Genomic DNA, 23784 nt, shown 5'->3' on the forward strand with positions numbered 1-23784 from the left:
AGGCATCAGGTTACAGCTCCAAAGATAAAGATGGGGTGCTTGCTGGCTCCTGTGGAGTCCAGCTGACCAGCTGTCCAGCAGGGGAGGGGAGGGGTGAGAAAGGCTGTCCTCCTATCCCTGGCAAGCATGAGTGGCAGGGAAGCTTTCTGTCTCTGTCTGGAACACAGGCTGCTCTGGAAACCCAAACCCAGGAAGAGGCTTTGAAAGTGACTCAGTACCCAAATAATGCACATGAAAATGACAGCAGATTATCTTCTGACGCTAGTGTCTTGGAAAGGACAGAGAAATGGAGGGTAAAGGGTGAGGAATGACCCTGGTAGCCTTGAGATTTGTGTCCCTGAGCATCAGGCCCTGGGAATGTTTTCTGCTGATCTGGGCAGAGGCCAGCTTAATCTTGGCTGCTTCATCAGTGGTCAGCCTAATGAATATGATGGGGCTGGGGAGTAGAGAGGTGGCTATTTCTCCTATGCTTCAGCCTACTGCCTCAGCACCGACCCCTGTAAAATCAATGCTCTTCCTGCGGAACTGCAAGCCTTCTGTACTGTGTCAGTTTCGAAGCGATAGATGACTGTCTCACCTGGGACTTCCTTCTAAGTGACATGTCCACCACCTATAGACACAACTGCTTAGGCAGCTTACATGGAATCCCCATGGCAACTTCATTTTCCACCCCGCCCTCCAGCATGGCTGATCACTGTTGGGTTGTGGGTGAGGGTGGAGAGGAGCTTGGCTTGACACAGGTCAACCAACACGTATCTGGCCAGTGGCCTTCACGTGGCCAAGTTGGAGAAATGACGGTGGGTGGGGGCGGGGGTCAGATTCTCTCTCGTAAGAATCTGAGCTGGAAGAATAGAAAGATCTTTCCAGGTAGGAGTTGAAAGCATATGTGGAAGGAGGAACAAGGAGGTAGGACTGCTGGTCCCACAGATACCACAAGCTGGAAGCAGGAAGGGAGAAGGCCACAGAGGGAAGTGGAGATGTCAGGAGGCAGAGCCCGGGGAAATCTCAGGCTTCTTGGTTTTATGATGAAGCTGGTTCTTTCTGTGGGAATGATGGGCTTTCTTAAGGGATACGCAGCTTATTCTTGATCACTCAGGGGAATTGTGGATCAGACAGCAGACAGAAGGCAACCCAAACAGAGGTGCCAACAGTGTGAAGAAAAGGGATAAAGGGAATAGGAAAAGAGTAAAAGAGGAGACAGGACTAACGGAAATGGGGGGCAGGGAGGCAATGAATATAAGCAGGAGTGGAAACCACAGCACCAATATCTGTGGCACCTGCAGCATGTACAGCAGAGAAAGAAAAGAGGCAGCAGAAGATGTTTAGAAGAGAGAGTGAGTGTAAGAGACAGGTATACACACAGAAGGTAAAGCATAAGCAGGGAAACAAAGGTTTGCAGATGTAGAGATCTGCAGCCAGGGCCATGGTTAGCCCTAGTGACAGTGGTCAGCAAGAGAGGGTCAGTTGGTAGGGGGTTCACAAGGAGAAAACCAAAAGGAAGACAAATTAAGACCAAGAGCTCTGGAGAAAGATGGGGATGACTAGGAAGAAACGTGAGTATTAGTCATCTGTAATCCATAAGTTGTTCTACTGCCATAGTCTGAGTACTAAATTACTGTCACGACATCACTCATTCTGAAAGCACCAATGAATGAACACACAACTGAATGGTAAGTGAACTGGGCTCAGGCAGGGACAGGCTGACCTTGCTGTGTCTAGGTGGGCATGCTGACCCATAGCTAGAATGGTTCGGGATGGTGCCACATCAATAGCTAGACCTAAATATAGACACATTCCTGGTGACAACTCAGGTTTCATAAAAGCAAATTCTTCCCTAAAAGATGTTTCCCTTTCATCTTTACCTTCTTCTATACTTATCCAGGTAATTTCCTACTTGAGTACCTGGTAGGTGGTAGAGGTGGGAGTATAATTCCTATAAATGATGATTGTCCTGCCACCTGAGGACATATATCGTATGCTTTCCTTCATGGTCATTTAGCAAAACTCTCAACGCATTTGATTCCTCCAAAATGCTTCTGGACTGTGCAGAATTTAAATATGGGGATTTGCTGTATTTGCACATCGAGGAGTCCTCTCTCTTCGACCATCAAGTATATACGACTAGTTCCATGCCAGGGCTTCCTATTGGGTTCTGGAAGCACAGTTTAGTTTCTCTTTTTAAAAACAACAAGGAAACAACACCTTGAATAAGCTGAAGCGCACGGCTCTGAATTCCTACTACCTTCCGTATGAAGTTGATGAGGGCACAGCCACAGGTGGGGAAGGAATGAGCGCTCATATGCCACCCAAACACATCTGGGAAAATGGTGAAAGATTGGACGGCAAGGATGAGTCCTCCCCACTCACCCACCTCGCTTGGCCCACATATCCCTTTCTGTCACTCATGTGAATGAATGAGGAAGCTTTGATCTTAAGAGCCAGGAGTTGAGACAAAATAAGCAAGGCTATGGCAGAATCTCCATCAGTACCCCTTTATTATCACTGCCTGAAGTCCCAACTAGCACCTCTCCAAGCAGTGCGCAGGAGATCCTACTCTGAGCATGACTGTTTCATTTTGTGACTGGCCAGTCCTGTGGTCATCTCCAATCACAATGTGCCTTTCTCCTGAAACCAGCCTGATATTGACCCTTGGGGACTCTCCAACCCTGCAACACTGAGTTTTCTGGAGGATGGATTAATACGAGAAGATCAGGGGCAGGCACACAGAATGCTCTGCTGCATATGGTCCCTGAGCAAGTCAGGTAGAGGGGTGGCACCTGACCCAGTGCTGCCGGGGACACTGCACCCTTAGGCCTACAACAAATTAACCGGGAAGGCTAATGGATAATGGACTTGTGATGATTTTTGCAGACATGTGAGGTTTAAGTAGATTTGGAGTGGTTTATGGATCCTGGAGTTGAAATAGATCCTTTTTTGATATAGTCTCTGCCAATTTTAATAATTAAGAAGAAGAAGAAGAAAAAAAAAAACCTAACAGGACATGGGGCCTTTCTGGGCATGATATCCAAAGCTCTGCTAAAAAGGCCACATTGCCTTCAGTCACTGCTTTGGGCTCAGAAGAGAGAGAAGTGTTGTTGAACAGCCTACTTGAAACGTCCCACTGTGCTGTTAAGCCCCCCCATTCAGCCATGGGCTTAGATGTGGATTCTCTCCTTCAGGACAACTCTAAGCCAAGTACATAGTTCCACTTGAGTTCCATGAAGCCATGGGTCCTGGGGACTGAGTGCTTACCTAAAGCTGGGGAGAGATCTTGTTACTGGAAGTCAGGCACTGAAGGCAGAAGCAAGGAAAAAGGGCGGGAGGCCAGTCCTTGAAGAATTATCACTACCTCCATCCACCTCCCACCCTCACTAAACTCACAGCTCATGACATCTGCAGGCAAATAACCTTCCTGAGTGGCAGGAAAGAGACTATCCTGATACTTGGCTGAGCCAAAGGAAAAGGAAAAAACAAACAAAAAAAGCCTACTGTGGTTTAGAAAAATTGGAGAATGTTCCAATTGTGTCCTGGAGCACTCCAGATTTTTATAGATTTTGATGGAAAGATTCCTAGGGGTTTAAACTTCAGGCAGAAAACACCCCTGGAAGAGAATGGCCTGCATCATTTTGAAAAAAATTCCAGTATTTCATAGAGCAAGGTCTTGTCTGCAGTTTCCTAGAACTGCCTGAAAGATGTCCCAGCTATACTTGCCACCTTTTCTCAGTAAGAGGTCGCCAAGAGAAAGTTTCTTCTTTTAATTTCTATCAGCTCAATATGTGTCTTCCTGAACAGTCTCAAGGTGAACCGAGAGATTTAAAATAGTCCATAACATATTCTCAGTGTTAGTGAACATATTCGTCACATAATATTCTTGGATTTGTACTTCCAGAGCATCTTTCATCCAAGAATTTCCATATTCTTTCCCAAGTTATCATTTTTCTGGTGGGTTAAAATAGAAAAGCCTAAAGAGGATGGGGAGTTATTAAATCGGTAGCCTTTAAAAACTCCTTTCCAACCCTAACCTCCTTTCATATATAGCTGTGTGATCTTGAACAAGTCACTTTCCCTCTCTGGATCTCAGTTCATAATTTGTAAAAGTGGGCAATCAGATACCTTCCAGCTTTAACAATCTAATTTTTGGGGGGAAATCTGCAGCATAGCAAATATTCCCTGCTTCTTCGAAAGTGGCCTATGCTATTTAATTACAGCAGACCTTGGCATTTGCATATTTGACATCTGTGGCTTTGACTATTCCCAGGGACCCCAAAGGTCCAAGAGCTGCAGTAATCTGTTACTTTGCAGAGGCATGCTGTGAGCCTGGGATGCAGGAGCCAGTCACGAGTTTAGTGTGTGAGATGAACATGCTGGCAGGACCCACACCGCTGTGAGGTTTTGCTGTTGTCTTCAGTAGGTTCAAAGACCACACTTCTCATAACGTACTGTAGTGGCAGTCACAAAGGTGGGGATTCTTCCAGATCATAAAGATGGCGATAGTATCCCTCTCAAATGCCAGGAATTTATTGTAACATGGATTTAAGGTAATCATGTACCCAGCCCCCCATCATCTACTTCACTACTATCTCCTAAGGAAGGTTACTTTAAAGACTTTGGTGGTGTTGTACAGACAGCAAAGAGATTTTATTCCTCTTTTAATGAACTTATCTCCACCATACCACTTCTCCCACGTGTTGTGATTTGTCTGTACGCCCATGTCCTCTCCACCTGAGAAGAAGATCCTTGAAAGCTGAGATGCCAGCTTGTCTTACTTATTATCAGTATCTTCAGAGTCCCTAGGAATGTACCTGGTATGCAGCAGATATTTAGTGCATGTCTGTAGAGTGACTGAGCACCTTCAATGACCAGGCATTTTGTTAACAGTGCATTTTCTTCACATTTGTAAGTAGTGCTTAATGAAACCCTTGCAAGATAGCTATTATTATTCCTACCATTCAGGCAGGTGACGGGATTTGCTCAAAGTTACACAGCTGGTGAGTGACAGATTCATATCTGTCTGTCAGACTCTAAAGTTCATGACCATCTTTGAAGAGGTAAGGCGTGAAACCAAATAAGTGAATTCAGACTCAATATTATTGGTAGAACACAGGCCTGTCTTCAACCTGGATAGATTTAGAGGAGTGTGGTAAGGGCAAAATTGGCAACACTGCCAGGCTTGGTAGACAAATAAAGCTACAAAAAGAGGGAAGGATGCAAAAGTGGAATTGTTGCCGGCATCACACAGCTCCTGTCTGAGTCCCTGAGGGTTTAAATTTCAGTCTCCAGGCTGGTAGTGCAATTAGAAGTGTCTCAGGTAAGAGCTGGGTTCCAGCTCAGCTGGTGTTGAATAGGACCTGGAACTGGAAATTTCAGTAGAAACAGGAAAGCGAGCACTCATGATTCAATTAAGCAAGTCATTTGAAAAGCCCCTTTCCTTCCTTCAGCTCATGGTTTGCTCAAGAGCTTTGGAGCCTTTCAGCTATAAGCTGGGATTGGCAGTATCAGGAGCTTGTTAGAAACATGGGATCCCAAGCCCTACTCTAGGCATTCTGAAACATAAACTGCATTTTAGCAAGATCCCTGGGGGGGTTCAACAGCATTAGTTAAAATCTGAGAAACACCACTCTACAGGTATTCTAAGTTCCTTTCTTGCTCTAATATTTTAATATTTTATGAATTTAAACTAGAAATCTTCATGTTAGCTCCAAAACTGCAATGCTTATTAATGAAGGTTGCATAGAGATCCAAGTAATATGATTACCTCAACAGTATCTTCTGAAGACTATTGCTAATGCATCAACATTACTATTAATGGCCTCCTTTACTGAGCACATACCATGTACAAGGAACATTGCACACAATATCTTGAATCATCAAAACAGTCCTGGAAGAGAAACATTATTATCCCCATTTAACCAATGAGAAAATAATCTCCTAACTTAATAAAATTCCCCCAAACTACATGGTGAAATCAATAGTAGAGACAAAACCCTAACCCAGAGTACTTAGAGTCCATGGTTTTTCTGCTACATCATACTTCCTCTACTAAAATTACAATTTAAAATATCAAGCCCCAGCTGGTGTGGCTCAGTTGGTTGGGCATCATTCTGCAAACAGAAAGGTTGCCAGTTCGATTCCTGGGCAGGGCACATGCCTGGGTGCAGGTTCAGTCCCCAGTCAGGGCACATACGGAAGGCAGCCAATCAATGTTTCACTCTCACATCAACATTTCTCCCTCCCCACCCCTCTCTCTAAAATTTAAAAAAAAAAAAAAAATCAAGTGTAGGGTGAAATCTGAGGAGAAACTGGCAGGTTTTGAACTCATTCTTCTGCACAGAAGAGCAAAGGGGTAGTATGAGTCTACCGAAGTCTAGAAAATAATGCAAAGGAATAGATGGGAACATAGACTTGTTCACCAAACCCTAGTATACCAGCATTAGTATCTTAAATCTGTTGATATACATTTAGAACCAACATCCTCCAGAAGTGACCATTCATAAAGCATATTAACATTCAAGCTGAAAACATAAATAGGAAGATTTAGCATATTGAGAGATTCTAGGTGCACAACTGATTATTAATGGGACAAAGAAATTGGAAGCCAAGCCTCTACCTCTCAGTGCCCTTGATAGACAAGTAGTGAATTGGAGGAACCACAAAACTGTCAAATCATGGCCAATGCTGTGGTCTTGACATCATTTAACGCCTGACAATAACCTCTTAGATACTGACATTGCCATAAATTAGTATAAAATTTCAAGGAGTTGTCTTCTCAGCGAGAGCCTGTCCTTCATCAGTGTGTATAAACACTCTCCCCAGAGCACATATAAATGGACAGTATTCTCTAGAAGGCACATGTTTTTACTTACGCTAACAAATGACTATCTTTCCCAGCAAAGTGACTAAACAGAGCTCTAATAAATCAATTTGTCAATGGCTATTTCCCTTCAGGAGACAATATCCCCTGTCCCATCTTTGGCTGGTGCAAATATGACCTACAGTGAGTGGCCTATGTCCATGGTGCAGGAAAATCCTAGTGCCGGGAGGAGCTGCAAAAAGATCTGACCTTGCCTCTAGGCAAGGAAAGTGTTGTTATTCCCACTTTACAGATGAGACAGGTTAGTTCTAGAGCGAAGACTAAATGGCTTGCCCAAAGTCACATTATTAGGAAGAAACTGAGGAAGGACAAGAGCGGAATCCCCTGGATGACTTGCTCAGCTCTGTTGTCAGCACAACCCAATCCCTTCTGAGCTCTGTCCTAAGGCTGGACCTCAGAAGAAGCTCTTCTACGACACCTCTCCCTCGGATCTACAGACCCCTCCTCCATGAGTTCATTTCTTTACTCTTCTGGAAGTTGTATGTTTTCATTTCCCACAGAAAGTGTTTTCAGCAGGTTCTTGGAGCAGTTTGACATCCCCCCGTCTTATAGCCCCCCTTTGCTCTTCACACCTTCTCCAGCTACTGCTTATTGTTTGTGGACACAAGCAGAAATTCAGAGACAAGTTTCCCCTTCTCATCCCCAACCTTCTTGGGCACCCTGGAAAGTCTACTCTTCCATAATCTGCAAGTCCTGGGGAAAGTCATTCTGCTTTCTTCTTTGCAGCTATCTCCCTGAAAAAGGACAGAACACCCAGTACAAGAAGGTTCCATGGGGAGAGTTACTGAGGCAATAGACATGTGATACCCACAGCGTGAGGAGGACTAAATAGAGCAGTAACCTGAAAACTATTTCAGGATAATTCCAGACTATGAAAAGAGATGGCCACACAGAAGACGTATTTCCTCCCACAATGCTTAAGAGGCTTCTTCTTCATTGCTTAGCCAGATTTTGGAGCTCAGGCCTGTGACTAAAGATAGGTGGCTGTTGCCCTGGGAGCTCTGCTCCTCCAACATACATCCAGTACCAAAGCTGTCCTGACCCATGTCGCCTAGAATGAGCAAGCCTCATAAAATAGCCTATGGGCATTTAAACAGGTCACCGAGTTTCCATCAATTTTGCAGTTTCCAAATAGAAGGAGAGGTACCTCAAGTCTGGTTATAAAATACAACTGCAATATGGCACTGAAAAAAAAAAAAAGGCAATGCCACTTGCTTTCTCGAGGATGTCCTGACTGGGCTACGGTTGTCTCAGAGTGCAAAGGACTGGCTTCAACATTCATCTAAGCCCTTGACATGAGGAGAGGAGGCTGGAGAGACCCAAGCAGTCCCTTAGCTCTTGCTTAGTCATAAGAATTCTCCAAAATATGGTATCAAACTACTGTCACCCCACATTCCACCAGCCATCATGTTGAGTTTCTGTGGACAAAATCTGTGTCCTTAGATCCTGCCACACGATTCCTTGCCCGGAAACAATTTCAAGTGAGAAAACTGAAGGAGAGTTTGGGAGCAAAACTGCCAGTAGTGTCTGCTGATTCTGCATACCTGTGATGGAACCAAAGTTTGACATTAACACAAATACAAGGAACATTGTAAAGAGTGGTGCAGAAGGACAGAAGGATATGGCAAAGGATGGAGGGGGATAGAATATTGAAAGGTTACTTACACGGTTTCATCATTCTTGAACTCCAGCTCCCCATACGTGTCTTCAAAATCCTCACCACCACCCTTGGCTGTCCCTTCTACTGTCCTAAAGGGGACAATAACTGTGCCCCGGGCACCTGATGTCCGCAGAACCTTGACCTCCATGACACCAATACTCTCACTGACATGAATAGTGTCACACTCAAAAGTGAAGATGCCTGCATGGTCATCATCCAAGATAGTGACTGTGGCCACACAAGGGGACACCAGGACAGCCCGAGGCAAGGGAAGACTATTAAGCATAGTTGGAGACATCCCCTCCTCTGGCTGCTCCTCCTCTATGCGGACATTGCTCAACCTTACAAAGAAGTGTTCATCCTCCTCAAAAATGTCATCATCGATGATGCCCACAGAGAACTCCTTCTGGGTCTCTCCTGGCTTCAGAACCACAGTGCCCTCTGTGAACTCATAGTCAGCCCCTGCGTTGGCAGAACCATCCTCTGTTTTGTAGTCTATATACATGGTCTTGGATGTGTCCCCCCCTTTCCTCACCACTGTCAGGAGGACTGCCCCACAGTTCTCCAGGCACTGGTAAGAGCACGGGTCAAAGAAGACCTTGGAGACAAAGTCCTCAGGCTCATCAGTGTGCACCTCACTCATGCTGGAAGACTTTTTGGCTTGTTCTGCAGCGTGTTTCTTCAGGATATTGCCTGCACCAGTCATCATACGGGTGGCTTGAATCCGGTAGAAGGCGCGGCTCTTCTGTTGATGGGAGAGAGCATAGTAATTGGCCATCTCTACCAGCTGATCTAAGTCTTTCTCTGGGTGTTTTTGCTTTAGATCCTTGAGAATCCGGATCATCTCCCTGCGGGACTCATCCACTTCCTTCCCTTCCAGGGGCACCAGATTCCCATCTAGGAAGTGGGAATTCATCATTTTCCCATCCATCTCAATGCCCTTAGGGTGATCACCCTCTGTCTCTATGATAATTCCTCGGTGTTTATCTGTACGGTACTTTTTGTGCATGTATTTGTAGAAGAGCAGTCGTTTATCTGCCACCCAGGCCAGAAGGACACACACTGGAAAAAAGAAGAGAGTGAGGAGGCCTTCCCAAACCTGGACCACACCAGGGGAGAAGACTGCCAGGATCATATAGAGCCAAATGTAGGCAAAGATGCTCCAAGCAGCAGTGACGAAGAAGACTCGCAGGTGCTTGATCTTGCGAGTCTCTCCATCGGGGATCACATACACGCAGATGCCAATGATGATGAACATGTTGAAAGCTGCACTGCCTACGATGGTGGAAGGTCCCAGATCACCAGCAATGAACCCATGACCACACACCTCAATTAAAGAGAGGAGGATCTCAGGAGCAGATGAACCCAGGGCCATAAGCGTCAGGTTGGAGACAGTTTCGTTCCACACCCGAATTGTTGTTGTGCTGGTCTCTCCATTGGGCTTTTTGATAGTCACCTCTCTCTCTTGAGAAGTAATGACTTCAATAGATGCCATGAAGCGGTCAGCAATGATGGATACTCCAAGGAACATGTATATCAGGGCCACAAAATAGACAATGACCCTGGCAATCTTATCCCCAAGGGAAGGGTTCTCAGGGTACCAGATCGGTAAGATGACACCCTCCTTGCAGTCCGATGACCCTGAACAGGACTCATTGTTTTGTCCTGTGCTGGGCACATCCCCCGAGCCACCAGCCTCCGCCCGAAGACCATTCAGGAAGAGCACAAAAGTAATCAGCCCAAAATGGAGGAAGGCAGAGGTGAGAGGCTGCAACCTTAACCACGCCATACACGAGACTTAGTCACTGGCTTCCACCGCAGCACCAATGGTCCTCCTGACAGGCCAGAGACCTAGAAAAGACCAGAGAGGCAGGAAAAAGCGTGAGGAAAAGGGAGATGACAAATGGCAGGTTCCCACCAATACAAACTGATATTTCACCTTAAATGACATGTTGCACTAACATATGGGGCAGCCTCTCACTTGGAAAAATACGTATCAGTGGGAGGCACAAATAGCTGCTCTGTCCTCAGGACCATCTGGTGGAGACTCAGTTGAAGAATGGCTTAAAATAGCCGGGAATGTTGGTAATGGAAACATAAGTGATGCCCATCTTGTCCTGTCTCCCAATCTTACTGTTATCTGTGAGAGTTCTAAAGAATCTACTTAAAATAGGCCTAGGATGACCTAAATTTTCATCCTCACTTATACTATTTCTAGGGTTTTCAACCTTCTTTACCTCATGGTCATCACACTCACGACTCTTGCATAACACAGGTTTGCAAGAGCATATATTGAACTGAACTTTTATCATGTGCTGACCTCCAAAATAGAACACCTTGTCCGTGTGCAATTGAGCCCACTTGGGAAAAACTCCTTTCCTCATTGCAAAACTTCTGCAGGCAAGCTGTAATTCTGAGATTGCTTGGGAAGTCAGAAGAGTCGATTCTGTGGTGAGTGCTACCTGCAGTTTAGCTGATCTGAGGTCCTGTAAACTGTGCCCAAGACCTTCAGCAAAACAGGCTTATGAAACACTTTCAGCATCCAGTTACAGGAAGATGAAGATCAGTCAGCCACTCAAATTCCAAACCTAAACACTTAAAGAACCAAGTGGCAGAAATCACTGTTAATAAAACATGCAGCCCTGGCTGGTGTGGCTTAGTGCATTGAGTGCTGGCCTGCAAACTGAAAGACTGCTGGTTCGATTCCCAGTCAGGGCACGTGCCTGGGTTGTGGGCCAGGTCCCTAGTTGGGGGCGTGTGAGAGGCAATTGACTGATGTATCTCTTGTACATGGATATTTCTCTCCCTCTCTTTCTCCCTCCCTTCCCCTCTCTCTAAAAATAAATAAATAAAAATGTTTGAAAAAAAACACGCAAGTGGCTCTCAAATAAGTTTTTTTTTTAATTGTAGATAAGATTTTGGGGTGATATGCAGCCTCACCTACTGGCCTCAAGCCATTAAAAAGCAAGCACGAATTCAGAAGAAATTCAGTTGCAACTACAGATTCATCTTTCCACTCATGGCCTCATTCAGATAGCATAAAATACAAATAACCATGCCATAGCTTAAAAACAAAAAATTACTTGCCAATTTTTCCACCTCTGCGATCACCACATGGGCTTTTAGTAACAGAGGCATGCTGATTTGCACCTGTACAGAACCTTAAAGGATTCGAAGTCTTTGTCTTCCGTACCTGCTCCTTCTTCTCTGTGGTTTCCCATCTCAGAAAATAGCACCTCCACCCACCCAGTTACTCGTGCTAGAAAATGGAGTTAGTCTGCAAGCCTTCCTCTCCCACCTGTCCCTTATCCAATCCAGCACTAAATCCTAATAACTCTCCTTCACCCAGCATCACAGCCCAAGACACCATGATTCCTCACCTGATGAATCTATGCAGAAACCACCAAACTGAGCTCCCTGCTCCAATTCTTGCTGTTTTCTAGTCCATTTCCTCATAGACCAGTCATCTTTAAAAAAAAAACAAACCCAAAACTACACTATCACATCCTTATTTGAAGCCCTTCAGCAGTTTCCTCTTGCTCTCAATATAAAGACCACAGTTCTTCCATGACCTACAAAGCCTAGCAGGAGCTGCCTTCTTCCTTCTTTTTCCCCTTTATCTTCTGCCACTCTCCCTCTTACTACATTTCAGCAACAATGGACTTTATATCAGGTTTTCTCCACCTCAGGACTTTTGCACATGGCATAATCCATGCATGCCTGAAGTGACGCTTTCTTCTTTGCATCCCCACTCTTAATCCTTTAGATCACAGCTTAAATATTACTTTCTCAGAAAAACTTTCCCTCACCCCCTCCAAATGGTCAGCTCTCTCTGTCATGGCCTCTCACCACACTCTTTACTTTTCCTTCATGGCATTTATAAAACTTTATATGTCTTTTATGTTTTTGGTGAGATTATATGATTAATGTCTCACTCATCCACTAAACTGTGAATGATATAAAGGCAAAGACTATGTCTATTCTGTTTATCACAGTACTCTACGTAGTTAGTTAGTAGCTGTTCAGTAAATGTACGTTTTTGGAATAAATATATGTAGCCACTAAGGTAGCTTCCTCAGTGTTATGAACTTGAATTGTGCACCCCACCCCCACCCCATCCATGTGTTGAAGCCCCAAGCCCTAATGTGACTGTACAGTGAAATGGGCTTTTAGGAGGTAATTAAAATGTAATGAGATCATAGGGTATGGTCCCAACCTGATAAGGAGGGAGGGAGAGAGAGAGAGATCGATTTTCACCATGTGAGGACATAGCAAGACAATGACTACCTGTTAGCCAGAAGGAAAGCTTTTTCCAGAAACCAAATTGGCCAGCACCTTGATCTTGGACATCCCAGCCTCCAGAACTGTGAGAAAATTAATTTCTATTGTTTAAGCCACCCAGTCTATGGTATTTTTTTATGGCAGCCTGACTTCACTAATATACTCCAATGGCATCCTTTAAAGCCATTATTTGATCTGAATTATATTCATTTACTTTAGAAATAGAATATATAGATCTCATGGACAAATCCTCACTTGATTTTAGAGGCTTTTAGGACCTCTTCAAATTCCCAAGGCTTGTACTCAAAGAGAAATTCCCTTCGGGACACAGTATTCCCTGGTGCGTACTGTAATCTTGAAGGCCTTACTCCCCCACCCCCAACTCCCCACCCCACCCCACCCCAGCCGCCGCCGCCCGCAAAAGGTTCTGTGGATTAACTCGGTTTCATATTCTCCAGAATGGCAGCCAAGTGCTGAGGCCCACATTCCGCATTAGTCCAGGTACTGGGGGTCATCACAGCAGGGGATGAGAAGAGAAAAGGTTACAAGAATGACTATGGAAGAGGAGGGTGGGTGAAGGTGTTCAGCATTCATAGTCAAAGACTGAAAAAACTCATAATCTGTGATGTACAGAGACCCCATTCACAGCTTTGGCACTCACCCATCCTAGAGAAATGCAGACAGAGAAGGATCTTGGCACCTTGCCTTGACCTCTGAAAACCATACACTTTGTGGATTCTGATGAGCCCCATGCAGGAGGAGACAGAAGGTGGGCACAGCTGGAGCAGCTCTTTGATCAAGAGCCAACAAGGTGACAGGAGGTGGCAGCTGCGTAGACCAGCCAACCCCAAGAAGGTAGGCTATCCACAGGTTAGGGAAGAGAGCTGGCCTTCTGCAGCCAAAGGACAGGGAACAGTGAGGCAGTCAGGTTATCCTGACTAGTGGGGCTAAGGACTCCTCCTTCTTTCACCCACCAGGAGAACTGAAGAGGATCATGGCCTTTGTTCTCCTCAGTCTTACAGACACCGGCGGCAACAGGTTTTCATGGGAAATAAGCTATCAGAATCAGAGGCCAGTTTAGAAGGACTTCTCCCTGAGAAAACAAATGAATTGAGGGAAAGGATGAAAGAAAACAAGGCAAGAAGGAGGCTAGTAAAATGCCTGCACTAAGTTTTTGGAACTGAAGGTGGAAAAATGACTTGTAATTCCCAGCTGCGCTTTCCAGCCCTGCCAGGAAGTGGTTTCTGCCTGAGATGGGAGAGGACGATGACCAAGCCAATGGTAATTGTGTGTGTGTGCGCGCGTGCTTCAGACACCAGCTGAAACAGATCCCTACATCCTGGTGGTCCACCCCAGCCCCTTAGAGACCTAAATGGCTCCAGAAGGCTCTAAATCAGCCCTAAGGTATGACTTAGCCTGAGACCTCCCCAGAACCACCCCAAATAATTAAGGTATTAAAAAACAGTAACCAGCACGTAAAACTGCTTATTGTGTGATACTGCGAAGTATTTCCTCAGTTAATCTTCATAACAATCCTATGAGATTAGTGCCATTTTTATCCATATTTTATGTTTTTGGAAACTGAGTCTTAGTTAATTTACCCAAAGTATAAAGCAAGGAAGTAGTAGAGCCAGAACTCACACACAGATGACATACTATTTGTGATTTTAACCACTCCATTTTACTAAGATGTCCCACTTTGTTACAGAACATCCATGGACCCAATCAGCTTCCAGACCCCTGTGGACTTAGAAGCAATATGACTGCCCCACATGCCCTAAAAAGAGAGACTAGCCATTTGGTACACTTGCATAGTCTCAAGGCTTATGGGGGGCAGGGGATGTCCTGGTTGCCAAATGCAGTCTTCCACCCAAATATTCTCCTTCCATCAGTTCATTTTAACAAAAATTAACAAAAGCTGGTGATTTTCCAGGCCTGGTACTAGAGGCTGGTAGGCAAAATGAAAAATAAGACTCAGGGTTTGCCCTCGAAGGTACAATCTAGCAGGGATGGGCAGCTGCACAAATAGGCACTTTTACTATAATAAGTAACGGCGGGGGCAGAGTGCTGTGAGAATACATGCTGGTCACTGAGCCAGTGTGGGCAGCCAGGGGGGGCGTTCTGAAGGAGGTGATCCCTGAAATGAGTCTTCAAGCATGAGTGAGCTCTAGTCAAAAAAAAAAAAAGTGGGAAGGGCATTCGAGTCAAAGAGAACAGCCTAAGCAAATACGCAAAGACATGGAAAAGCCTGCTGTGTGCACGGGATTACACGGAATTCAGTGTGAAGCGGGAGGGGCAGAAGACTGGACACATAGGGAGGACGGAGTTTATGGTGTCTCCTGTGCCAGCCCGAGAAGATGGTATTGTATCCTGAGGGCAGTGACAAGCCAATGATAGGATTTTAAACAGGAGAATGACATGGTCTGATTTGTCGTTCAGAAAAACCAATTCAGCTCAAAGGTTTAGGGTGGCTGTAAGACAGACGTGACTGGAGCAGAAAGAGCAGTTAGAAAACTATTGGAAACAGAACAGATACAGATAAAGAGGGAGGGCCTAGGGTATATTCTGCAGACGATGACCTTGTGTCCCCATTTCACATTCTTCTTCCTCAGCTGAATGGATGCCCATGCTCAGCCCACAGCCTCTCTCATCTCTTTCCTGGATTATTTTCCTAACACCCCCGGGGCCATCTGCAAGGTGTCTGTGTCCTCAGCGGTGGCTCCTGACATCTTTTAATATCACTGGCAAATTTAATTAAAGTCACTGTTCCTCAGCTCTTCCAGATCATTAATAAAACAGTGCCACCAGGCCAGACTGAGCAAATTCTCCCTCTGCTACGCCCTCCACTTTCTCCAATGGGGACACCGCTCCAGGCCTGTCACCAGCCTGTGTAGAGTTGTCCTGCTCTGCTTCTAAACGTGGGCCCCTGCACAGGCATCACAGCCAATTTACATTAAAATTTTAAGTGCCACCAGGCTGCACTGGATGGTGTGTCACTCAAGTCCAAGAGTACTTGCTCTGCCTATAGGGGATGAGAGTCAGTGCAGAGTCCTCTCCGTGGCAACGCACCCCCAGCCCACCCCCACCCAGAAACACAGGAATGAAATTCCCTGCACTTCCAAGAGCAGGAAATTCATGACCCCAGTTGCTTAGGTAGTTTGCGTGTCACAGCTGGAGGAAAACATAACAGTGTTTTTCATGCATCACCTCCTTGAATCTTCATAGTAAAGGAAGTACTATTATCTTCATGCCTGTTTTACTGATAAGCAAATTTGAGCTCATAAAGATTAATTTGCCCAAGATCACAGTTAGTCAATAGAAAAATAAGTATTTGAATCCTGGAAGCCTGATTCCAGAGCACATGGTGTTAAGCACTGTGCTTGGTATGTACCCTGGGTGTGGGGACCCCTTTGAGGAAGGGCTTACGGAGGGCAGGGTGAGTCTTTCCGGACGTGAAGGCCTCACCACAAGCTTGGAGGCTCTACATACTTCAGGGAAGCACACAGCAGTGATAGAGCCCCACATTTGAAAGCAGGAGGGAAGAACTGTCTTTCAGCTGTGCCTCAACAAATTGTGAGACTTTGAAGAGTCAGTGAACCTCTCAGGGCATTAGCTTACCCAACCAGAAAATTCATGTTGCGTTGGATGATCTTCATAGTTCCATTAAGACAAAGATGCTTTGATTGCAGGCAGCCTGTCTTTCAAAAGGCAGAGAAGTGAAGGGACATATCTGAGTTAAGTTGGCCCCAAGTAACATGAGAACCAGCACAGACTTGAGACTCTCAAACAGACCTCAGTGGACTAGAGAGTAAGTTACGGGAGGGTGGTAGGAAAAAGAAGCCCAAGAGAAAGTTAAGGAGAGCCTACATTTTGGATTTACCAAAAGCTCCTTGGATCAAATCTATTTTTTTGAACAACTGCTCTTCGAATGTCCATTTTGGGCTAAGCACTGGGCTAGTGAATGAGCCATGAACAAGCTACACCATATCCCCAACCTAGAGTTCTCCTTCTGATGGGGGACAGAGACAAACAAGTAATTACAGGAATAATGGATTACAATGATGTCATGGGAAGTAATATCTGTTTCTCGTTCTGCTCTAAGCTGTCAGGTTGGTCGCTGCACAGCTCCCCAAACCATGTGGGCAGTGGCTGCAATGCAGCATGGCTTTATAACACAGACAAGCTTGCAGTAGTGCATGATTCAGTGTTCTAAAGCTCTTGCTTCTCCAATCTCATGCCGTTGTCATATTTGCCTTCCCTAATGGCCCTCAAACCCTTAGTGGCATCCAAACCATATGACACCTTCCTGGAACTCTGCTGACATTTTCCCAGGCACTTCCACCCACTAAGAGGAAGCCCCTTGAACAGTCCAGGTGCCAGCAGGCCTCATTTACCTCATGCTCTACATGAACAAAGGACTTTAAAAATGACAACAACAATAATCACATCTATGCATTCAGTACCCACTCTATAGCTGGCACTGCATTAGGCACTTTCATAGCTGCTATTTAATACCTAAGGACCCCTAAATGAGACAGGTATTGTTATATGTTTTAGAAATGAGAAAACTTGGGCTCAAAGACAAATAATCCACCAAAGGTCCGGTAGCTGAGCAAGTGACACAGCTGGGCTATGAAACTTGGTATGTCAAATACCAGCAACTGCTTTTCAACCCCAGGTGGTAGAAGGGATGGTGGAAGAGCAGAGTAAGAATCTGGAGCCCCTAAGTCAAGAACCTAGAGTCCCAGAAACTTCCACCTGCTCTGGGAAGCCTTCACTGACAATGCCCTCTTCCTCCCCTTTCCAAATGAGTCATTTACTCCCCTGTCCCTCTAGCACTTTGATCACCATGGAAGCACATGTCACACTGACCTGGTCTTACCTGTGCACATACCTATCATTTACACTCATGTAAAGTCCCCAAGGGATTTCAACTCAATATAGGGACTTTATTTGAGAGGTAGGGGACAAAAAGTGGTCACACTTAGTGGAAATCTATTGATAGGCCTTGGAGGTTGGACCTGACTCCTGATATCCCCTCTGCCTTTAAAATTCTATGATTCAAAGCCTTGCTGATTCTATGATTCTAAAGTTTACTTTTACCAGACTCTGGAAGCCAGAGGATTTTATCCTCTACAGGTCCTTGACAGATACAGGGAGTCACAAACAATGACTCGGTGGGCCAGAGAGGCAGGAAAAGGATTTTGATTTAAGTTCTGCTTCTCCCACTGCTGGATCTACATCCGCATTTAAGTCACCCCCAAGGTGGAGCCCTAGTGGAAGTAGGACCACATGCTAGAGAGGGTTGTGCGTTAGAATAACTTTGGAGCTCTAAAAAATACATACATCTCGGTCCTGCTCCAGACCTAAGTTCTGGACTCTCTGGTAGTAGAGCCTCGATATTTAGTTTTTTTTTTAAAGTTCCTTAGTTGATTTTTAGATACAGCCAAAGGGGAAACTGCTGGGAGAGAAGACAGAAACATAGTCTGACAACGACACTTCCATCTCAGGGATTCCAACCTCTAAGGACTTTCTTGGACCAGGAGAAGAACTCTTAGTGTATCATGAGTTGACTCATAAATGGGTACCACAAAGCCTTCCTATACATTGGACAAACATCCCACCCTCTTGCACTCCCACTTGCTTTCATACCTTGTCAAGGACAGTCAGCATCAACTCCCTACCCACATAAGTAGATTTTCTTTGTCTCTCCCTAAACACTTCTACTAAGAAAATGTGAAAGATCCAGAGTTCCCTTATCCTCATAGGAAAATGATGCTACTCATCCATGTTCAGCAAGACATGTTTCCAGTTGTTTTCCCTTTCAGTGATGATAGCCTAAGTTGACTTGTGCATACTTTTCCTCGGGGCCTCTTTCTTTGCTCACTTATTTATTCATGTGTGCATGTATGCATTTGCATGAAACCCAGTCTACATGTTGCAGGTTGACTTGCACTAAAATTATAGTAAAAATAACTTACTCTGATTTCTGCCCAACTCATTTCTTTTTTTTGTACCCTCAAAAAATCAGAAGTTCCTTGGGGGTAGAAATGTTTGTCTGCTCAGTATTTCTGTATTCCCAGTGCCTTTATCAGTACCTGGCATATAGCAGCTGCTCACTCTATATTTATTGAATGAATACATACAATTTCTACCATTCTTGGCAGTGTTCAAATAGAACATCCCATCCATCAGGGAAGCTATGAGCAAGGTTTTTCAAGTTTGAGTAATATAAACAAACTATAATCCACCTTTAGGACCACACTTCACTGGAGAACAGTGACAGAAAACCCAAACAATTACAACAGAACAGGTACTAGGGTTGGAAGCATGGGCAATGTGTTGAGAAGCACAGAGGAAGGAAGGTCTGATGCTGCCTGAGATCACCAGGGCCAGTTTCATGAACCAGGCAACTTTAGATTAGGATTGGGAGAATGAGCAGGAGTTAACTGGGTAGTGCATCTCAAACAAAGGCGGAAGAAAGCCGCTCCTAAAAAGAATGGCAGCCCAAATTAGCAGGGTTTGTTTTAAAAAGGGTGAGCAGTATGGCTGAAGGACAGGGCACCTGAGAAAAACTGCAAAGATAAATGAGGATTAGCTCGTAAAGAGGCATCATACGCCCAGCCAAGGAAGTGGGGCATTATCTTGGAGGCAACAAGGAACCACTGACAGTTTTGTTATCATAGGAGGGACAAGATCCATGTTTTTCCTTTGAGTAGCACACCTAGAGTGATGACCATGTGGAAACTGGAGAGGTGAACAAAAGCAGGCAAGACTAGGGGGCGGGAAAGTTAGTTCAGAGTCTCTCATGGCATTTGAGAGAAACGTGATCAGCACCTAAGCAGAGGCAGAGAGAGTAGGCTTGCTGAGGAAGGTGTGGATTTAAGAGCGCTTTCAAAAGCGGAGTCAATACAGGTTGGAGACCAATTGAAAACAGGAAATGATGGTGGAAGAGGAATGAAGAGGCAGAGCAAGGACCAAACTGCATAAGCTGCCTTCTTCATCCCACTGGCCCTGCAAACATCCTCCTGATTCAGGCATCTCCAGGCCCAAAGAAATGGAAGCTGAAGGAATCAACACAAAACCACTTAACTTATATACTCATTTAGCTTCAGGGATGTCCTGTGACTGTGAGACAAATGAGGCCACTAAGAGTTCTGGGCTCTCCAGGAAGAGAGCAGGAAGGCCCTGAAGTTCAACCAAGGCATCAGAGTGCTCCTCAGTGTAGCCGACGTAATAACTATTTGCTGATTCAATGTACAGACAGTGATGAGCTCTGGAGATGCAGAGATGAAGCAGGTCTGGTCTCTGCTGTGGAGAAGTGCACAGAAAGGTACACAAGATCAGTATCTAAATGTGAGCCAAGGGTTTTGGGAACCGTGAACACTGACTGAGGGCATCACAGAGGTAGCGGAGTTGGATTTCTCACGTCTGTTTCAAAGGAGAAGGCAGTTTCACATAGAAGAAAATGAACTCACGGGATGCACTGCCCCTATGAAATACTGCTACCTAAAAAATAAAATAAAATAAAAAGCATTTTTAAAAGTTCCAAAATATTGAGATGAACTGAAATCCTAGAGGGACTACAAGCAAGTCTGATTCTGTTCACTGATTCATTTGCCAAGTACTTGCTATGTGCCCATCATGGTTGTAGGTTTTTGAGGATCAGTTCTGCCTAGTTGTGTTCTCAGACTTACTGACTGCCAAATATGCGTCACACTCTGTTCTAGCTACTGGAGATCCAGTATCATAGCTCACGCCTGGACTGCTGCAATAGCTGCCAATCTTGCCCCATATCTTACAGTCTACTTTCCACAAAGCAGCCAAAAATGTCTTTTTCAAATGTGAATCAACTAGATCATGCCATTCTTTGAAAACTTCTCTTCCGGCAGAAACTCCCACCCCCATCCTCTACTGACTCCTAACTCACTGCCCTTAACTCCCACCACGTTGTTTTGTTTTGCTGGCTCCATCCCCCCACTCCAACTGCAGTAGCGTTCTCAGTTTCTAGAACACACCTAGGCACACACCTGCCCTAGGACCTTGGCATTTGCTGTTCCCTCTGCTTAGAATACCTTTATCCTAAAGATGGCCATAGATCACTTTTTAAATTTCTTTCGGGTCTCAGATGTCCCCTTCTCAGATCTTCCCCCAGTCACCTCATCTAAAGGTGATCCTATTCCTGCTCTCCAACACTGACACATCACTTTTCATTTCCTTTATAGCACATATCACTTGCTGAAATCATCACTGACTTATTTGTTCACTGGTTTATCATAGACTATAAACACCATAATAGCAGGAAGTGTGTCCCTTTTGTTTGCCACAGTAGGACTGAGCCTGGCAGAGTGAGTGGGGTATTTGTTGAATGGATCAATGGTAAGTCTGCAGGATTAAGTGGACAGATGCACCTGTGAGCAGAGACATCAGCCTTTCTGGGAAGCCTTAGAGTAGAGAGGTAAATGGTTAAAACCAGACATCAGGTAGCGGGCACATTGTTCACTAAAAACAAACAAACAAACAAAACCAAGAGGACCACACAGTATTTGGACCGCAATTGTGAGGCCATTTCTAAACACAATTCCTTCTCTCCACCATAGCTCTCCCATTGGCACCTTACTTTTCTCTACGGGGTGTGGCATAATAATAACCAACACTTATAGTGCATCATTCCATTCAGCAAATATTAAGCAATACTATGTGCCAATAGTTTACAAAGGCCTTCTCACTCACCTGATTTCATTTAAACCTTCTTTAAGGATATTTGTACAGATGGAGACACCATAGCTCAGTTAATTGCCAGGAGTCTCCATGCCAATAAATAACAGAGCCAGAACCAAAATTTGCTCTCCTGGCTACAAGAGATCTCCTTCTATCAGGCCTGAAGGAGGGTCATTTCAGCAAGGACCAAGAGAAAACATCCCCTGCCCCTGAAAGGAAATTGGGGCTGGGTCAGGGGTGTGAGAAACCCAGGGCAACCTGAGGAGGCACTATTCCTGCCCCTGCCTGTCCCCCAGAGGGAAGCACCTGGGCCCTATCATTCAAGGTTACCCACCCAAGCAGGGGAAAGCTGGTGATGAACCCCCATTGTGTTCCTTTTCCTCGACTTGTTCTCCAGGATTCTACTTTATTTTAATGTCATTTAATTTCCCTTAATTGTTAAATGTTGAAATACGGAATTAATTCATTTCATATCATATCATTGTTCATATCAGAACAAATGGATTCTGGCAAGCAGTCAAAGTCATCTCTCTGAGACATGGTAGGGGTTTTTTGGATACAATCAACTCTGTGGGTGCTCTAGGTCCCCCTTTCACAAGAGTGTGCTAGGAGCGGATGCTTCAGACTCCAGCACATTGAGCTGCTGACTCTGCCACTGTGCTTGCTCCCCACTGCTCCCATGATTCCACTCGAAGTTGACTCCCCAATTAATCCCTTGTGAGAGGCTAAAAGGCACAGGACCCAGACGATTCTTCCAGTCTCACAGGAAAGGAAGTACAGTGGTATGGTAGGCAGTAGGCAGAACCTCTGGAAAGCCACTGAGCAGAGTGACATGGCTCTAAACACGTCCTTTCTGGATGGAAGGGAAACGGCAGAAGCTCAGGAGCTGAGATAGGATTGGATGGAGTCTTTGGAGTCTAGTCACTCTGTGAGTGCCCTGGAGTGTTGCACAGGAAGGAGGTGACTCCACACAGAAGTACCAACCTAGGGCCATCGGGGCACACAACCAACTCAGGGTGCCTCATTGGCCAGACATCCAGGGAGTCGAGTTGTTTGGTCATGTTGACAACTGAGGACCCAATGTGATAACAGATACACTGGGGGCTTCAAATTGTAGGCAGAAGGTTCTGAAACAAAAGTGCTGTCAGCACCAAAAGTATTCTCAGCAGAAGGCAATCTACAGGGTGTGGAACAAGACTCACGATAGAGAATGGTCCCACCAGGGAGATAGCTTAAAAGTCAACACATCCAACATAACGTTTTTTAAAGGATAAGAATGCAAAGCCCAAGAAAGCAGAAGTGGACCCTGCCTGGGGCTGTCAGACGTGACAAGAACCAAAACATAATCTTCTTACCACCAGTCAGTGCTTCTTCTGTCACACCTCGTTGCCTGGTCCTGGTTTGACTTCTGACTCCACCACTGGCTTCCTTCATTATCAATGGCAGAGACCCCTTGCCCCCTGCTTTCTTGATGTTGTTTCACCTGCCCCAAAAGTGAGCCAGGTTACTACTCATTTATTCACTCCTTTATTTTTCATTGAACAACCACTGTGTTTCAAGGATCATGCAATAGGGAGGAGGAGAAATAGAAAGCACTTGGTCCAGGAGGGGCAGTAAGCCATGTGCAAAAACAAAAGAATACAAACCAGCTCCTCCCCGCATATTTCAATAAGTGTAAAGACCTCAAGAAAAACAGATGCTGTGTTATCAAAATTCAGAGGACAGCGTGAGGACTTCCCATCAGGAAGACACATTTGAACTGGACATTAAAGAACAGGTAGGATTCTCAGTGAAAGGTAAGCCATGAACAAAGGCACAGAAGGGAAAAGGCTAAGTTTCCCCAGGTACCCACATGGAAACTGTAAAACATGAGACTGGACATGGAGAGGTGTGTGCACGGAGGGCCTTGAATACAAGGAGTGGGGACTGCTGCAAATAATGGGAGACCTGCCAAGTTTTTTTTTAGGAAAATGACAAGCCTACAAGGGTGTTTTAGGAGAGAAATCCTGTAACAGGTGTTAAAATGAATTGGAGGGGGAGGTTGAAGTTGAGAAGATGTCAGAAAGCTATTTTTGTAGTATAATAGTAGCTACTTTATACAGGTTGTGGTAAGATTGAAAGGGAAAATCAGTGGGCAGCACTTTGCAACAGAGTAGCTAGCAGGTGGTACAATGCTGGCTACTTTAATAATAACAGTTACTATTATCTTCAGTATTATGTAAGAGGTTATCAGATCTGTACTTAGGTTGTA

General features: G+C 45.0%; 1 protein-coding gene across 7 annotated transcripts in view; it reads right to left on the bottom strand.

Annotated features, from left to right (window-relative positions):
- The window catches only part of SLC8A3 (solute carrier family 8 member A3), a 125046-nt gene that overhangs the window by 95801 nt on the left and 5461 nt on the right, over positions 1-23784 (bottom strand). For all 7 annotated transcript variants that reach the window (XM_090271067.1, XM_090271066.1, XM_090271064.1 and 4 more), the window contains exon 2: positions 8537-10382. In XM_090271067.1, coding sequence (XP_090127193.1) covers positions 8537-10320 — 1784 coding nt within the window. In that variant the 5' untranslated portion in view covers positions 10321-10382. The remainder of the gene's footprint in view (positions 1-8536; positions 10383-23784) is intronic.

This window comes from Furipterus horrens, unplaced genomic scaffold (assembly GCF_987537825.1).
Source record: "Furipterus horrens unplaced genomic scaffold, mFurHor1.1.pri manual_scaffold_3, whole genome shotgun sequence".
Lineage (NCBI taxonomy): Eukaryota > Metazoa > Chordata > Mammalia > Chiroptera > Furipteridae > Furipterus > Furipterus horrens.